This window comes from Dasypus novemcinctus, chromosome 15, assembly GCF_030445035.2.
Source record: "Dasypus novemcinctus isolate mDasNov1 chromosome 15, mDasNov1.1.hap2, whole genome shotgun sequence".
Taxonomy (NCBI): domain Eukaryota; kingdom Metazoa; phylum Chordata; class Mammalia; order Cingulata; family Dasypodidae; genus Dasypus; species Dasypus novemcinctus.
In genome coordinates, this window is record NC_080687.1 from 78,643,655 (window position 1) to 78,648,046 (window position 4,392).

Consider the following 4,392-nt stretch of genomic DNA (forward strand, 5'->3'; position numbering starts at 1 on the left):
TCACTGTTTCCACTGCCATCATCATCAACCCATATGTCTCTATCCCAATCCTCAGGATTTCACTTCTTTCCAATCAATACCCTCCCTTTAACAGCAGACACCCTACAAGGTTGAGATTTTTAGTCTCCGCTGAAACTGCTGTGTATACAATGAGATTCTGAATTTAGTTTTAAGAGATCTGAAGTCTGTGACTGCACAAACCAAGATTTTCCTTCAGAGCATACATAGAAACTTTCACATCATTCATGTGGTACTTAAGTTGCAAATTTGAAGAATTTTAGTCCATTCCTTTCTTTTGAAACTGTAAAGAGCATACTTAGGAATAGTTAGTCAACATCAGTGTACCTTTTAACTCCACAAAACTCTGTTAAGGTGTTATAAAGACCCTCACCCAATCTTTGCCTCTAATTGAAGACAGAGAAGTATTAGATTCCTCCAGCTTCTTGGCTATTATGCATAAAAGAATTTATGAACATGCCAGTTTAGTTAGGCCAGTAAAAAGAATTTATTTTGGAAATGGGGGAAAGAAGAGAGCTTGTGAGAAATGGGAGAGAAAGATGGAAATACACACCAAGATTTGGTGCAGGCTCCTCCAGGCAGACAGAGCAGACTCTATGTCATGTAATTACCTTTTAAACTGTTAATTATTCCTCTCCTGCCTCTTCTCTCTCTTCAGGCCAGTTAAAGTCTCCTTCTCTCTCCCAGTCACAGGCATCCAGAGTATTAAGTCAGCCCAGTTCCAAACCTACTGCAGCTGCTACAGGCCCTCCCCCAGTCAATACTTCCTCAACACAAAAGTGGAAAATATGTACAATCTGTAATGAGCTTTTTTCCTGAAAATGTTTATAGTGTACACTTCGAAAAAGAGAATAAAGCTGAGAAGGTCCCAGCTGTAGCCAACTCATTATGAAAATACACAATTTCACTAGCAAATGCCTCTACAATAATCGCTATTTGCCTACAGATACCCTACTCAATCATATGCTAATTCATGGCCTGTCTTGTCCATACTGCCGTTCAACTTTCAATGATGTGGAAAAGATGGCAGCACACATGCGAATGGTTCAACTGATGAAGAGATGGGACCTAAGACAGATTCTACTTTGAGTTTTGATTTGACATTGCAGCAGGGTAGTCACACTAACATCCATCTCCCTGTAACCACATACAACCTGAGAGATGCCCCAGCTGAATCTGTTGCTTATCATGCCCAAAATAATTCTCCAGTTCCTCCAAAGCCACAACCAAAAGTTCAGGAGAAGGCAGATATCCCTATTAAAAGTTCACCTCAAGCTGCAGTACCCTATAAAAAAGATGTTGGGAAAACCCTTTGCCCTCTTTGCTTTTCAATCCTAAAAGGACCCATATCTGATGCACTTGCACATCACTTACGTGAGAGGCACCAAGTTATTCAGAGAGTTCATCCGGTTGAGAAAAAGTTCACCTACAAATGCATCCATTGCCTTAGCGTGTATACCAGCAACATGACTGCCTCGACTATCACACTGCACCTGGTTCACCGCAGGGGTGTTGGAAAGACCCAAAATGGCCAGGATAAGACAAATGCACCCTCTCAGCTTAATCAGTCCCCAGGTTTGGCACCTGTGAAGCACACTTATGAGCAAATGGAATTTCCCCTGCTGAAAAAAAGAAAGCTAGATGATGATATTGATCCACCCACCTTCTTTGAAGAGAAGCCTGAAGAGCCTGTTGTTTTAGCTTTAGACCCCAAAGGTCATGAAGATGATTCCTATGAAGCCAGGAAAAGCTTTCTAACAAAGTATTTCAACAAACAACCCTATCCTACCAGGAGAGAAATTGAGAAACTGGTAGCCAGTTTATGGTTGTGGAAGAGTGACATTGCTTCTCATTTCAGTAACAAAAGGAAGAAGTGTGTCCGAGATTGTGAAAAGTACAAGCCTGGTATGTTGCTGGGCTTTAACATGAAAGAATTAAATAAAGTCAAGCATGAGATGGATTTTGATGCTGAATGGCTATTTGAAAATCATGACGAGAAGGATTCCAGAGTCAATGTTAGTAAAACTGCCGACAAAAAACTCAGCCTTGGGAAGGAAGATGACAGTTCATCAGACAGTTTTGAAAATTTGGAAGAAGAATCCAATGGAAGTGGTAGCCCTTTTGACCCGGTTTTTGAAGTTGAACCTAAAATCCCCAGTGACAACCCAGAGGAACACATACTGAAGGAAATCCCTGAGGGTGCTTTAGAACTTGAGGAGAAGTTAGACCAAAAAGAGGAAGATGGTTCAAAATACAAAACTATTCATTTGACTGAGGAACCAACCAAACTAACGCATGATGGTTCTGATAGTGAGGTTGACCAAGATGATGTTGTTGAATGGAAAGATGGTGCTTCTCCATCTGAGAGTGGGCATGGTTCCCAACAAGTGTCAGACTTTGAGGACAACACATGCGAAATGAAACCAGGAACCTGGTTCAATGAGTCTTCCAGAGTGAGGATGCAAGGAGCAGTAAGCCAGCTGCCCAAAAAAAGGCTACCATGCAAGGTGACAGAGAGCAGTTGAAATGGAAGAATAGTTCCTATGGAAAAGTTGAAGGGTTTTGGTCCAAGGACCAGTCACAGTGGAAAAATGCATCTGAAAATGATGAGCGCTTATCCAACCCACAGATTGAGTGGCAGAATAGCACAACTGACAGTGAGGACGGAAAGCAATTTGACAACATGACTGATGGGGTAGCTGAGCCAATGCACGGTAGCTTAACTGAAGTCAAACTGAGCAGCCAACAGGCATAAGTTAGATTCCCCAGCATTGGTGACATGCTGCAACCTGGAACTCTTTTTTTCCTTCCAGTATGACTGCAAAGCTATATCCTAATTGGTACTGCCTTTTGAGTGCTGGGTCATAAGATTTGCGTGGACATGTGGCCACTGCAAGCCCAGTAGTTATTTCTAAGTATATGACACATTGACTGATCTTTCTTCAGAACCTGCTGTGACAAACACAGTAACTAAATGTGAAAAACCAATAAGCTGGTGGCTCACGAACGCACAAGAGGAAAAGCAGAGGTTTCTTTTACCTGCCTTTTCAGCAATTCTTTCCCTCTGTAAATGTTTGGTTGGATGTCTTTGAGAAGCGTTACCCTCATTCACATGGTAGTATAGGGTCAACATAAAAGCTACCCGTTCAATGTGTATAGTAGACTCTGGGGAAACTGATTTTTTTTTTCATGTATTCATTCTGAATAGTTGAAATGTATATTTGTACAGTCTTTTAGACCTATTCAAGTGATGTTTATGATATTGTTATTGTGTACTCATCATAGATTTCTTTTTTTAGTATTGCCCTGGCTGTGTAATAAATGCTATATCTAGTTTACCTAAAAATAAAATAAAATAAAATATTCCTCTCCCTTGCTAATGATAAGGGGATGGGTCCTAGTGGCTATTGGTTACCTCACCTATGGTGGGGGCCAATGGTGAGGCCTTTTTGGAATATCCAGGGCCAAGGGGAAGTCCTGGAAAGAGAAATTGGGACCTCAAAGTTAAACTCAAGGTCCCAGCAAGGTCTTGCAGCCATGCTGTTTGCCAGCCATTTTGTCTGTCAGCCATGTTGTGAGTCATCTTCTCCATTATCCTGTACTAACCTGCCTCATTATAAGCATGTAAGTAGTTGTGTCCACTGTGGTATTTGCATGTCTCTATTGCCAACTCACTCCATGGACTCAGTGGCCTCTTGATTATTGTAAAGGGAGTCATTAATGCCCTTAAATCTAATCAGAATAGAAAGTCAATTGCAAAAATCCCAGAAGCAATTTAGAAATCCCATTTTTAAGATTCTGTTTCTTGAGAACCACTCCCAGTACCATGCTGTATTAGTCAGGGTTCTCTGGAAAACAGAACCAATAGAAGATATCTGTAAATAGTATGAGATTTCATAAAATTATCTCACATAACTGTGGGGATGCACAAGTCCAAATTCTATAGGACAGGCTGCAAGCCAGGAACTCAGATGAAGGTCCTTGCTGAATTCTCCAGGAGACACTGACTATGTGAAGTAGAGCTAGAGATTCTATCTGAATGCTGAAATCACTTCTCCTTTTAAGGCCTTCAACTGATTGGATAACATGTCACTCATTGCCGATGACAATTTCCTCAGTTAATTGTAGATATAATCAGCCATATATATAACCAACTCACTGATGATTAAAGTCCATGAAGTGCCACTGTTATTACAATTAGCTCAGTACTTGCCTGACCAAACAACTGCCCATCATTACCTGGCCAAGTTGACACATTAGCCTAACCATCACAACAACTTATATCTGTAAACTTTCATAAATAAGAGATAATTTCTTTATAAATAAGAAATTAACCTATTTGAGAATTAGAAATCACTGTCACTGTCAGTTTTT

The 4,392-nt window shown here is 40.6% G+C and overlaps 1 protein-coding gene across 1 annotated transcript; it reads left to right on the plus strand.

The window, feature by feature from the left end:
- Positions 1-654: 654 nt before the first annotated feature.
- Positions 655-3,318, plus strand: LOC101440313 (activity-dependent neuroprotector homeobox protein-like; the record flags this gene model as incomplete). The annotated part of the gene is given in 5 exon segments (XM_012526874.4): positions 655-828; positions 830-899; positions 902-1,066; positions 1,069-2,463; positions 2,466-3,318. Coding segments are annotated over 5 exon segments (2,112 nt in total), but the record flags the coding sequence as incomplete, so codon positions are not given.
- Positions 3,319-4,392: the final 1,074 nt, after the last annotated feature.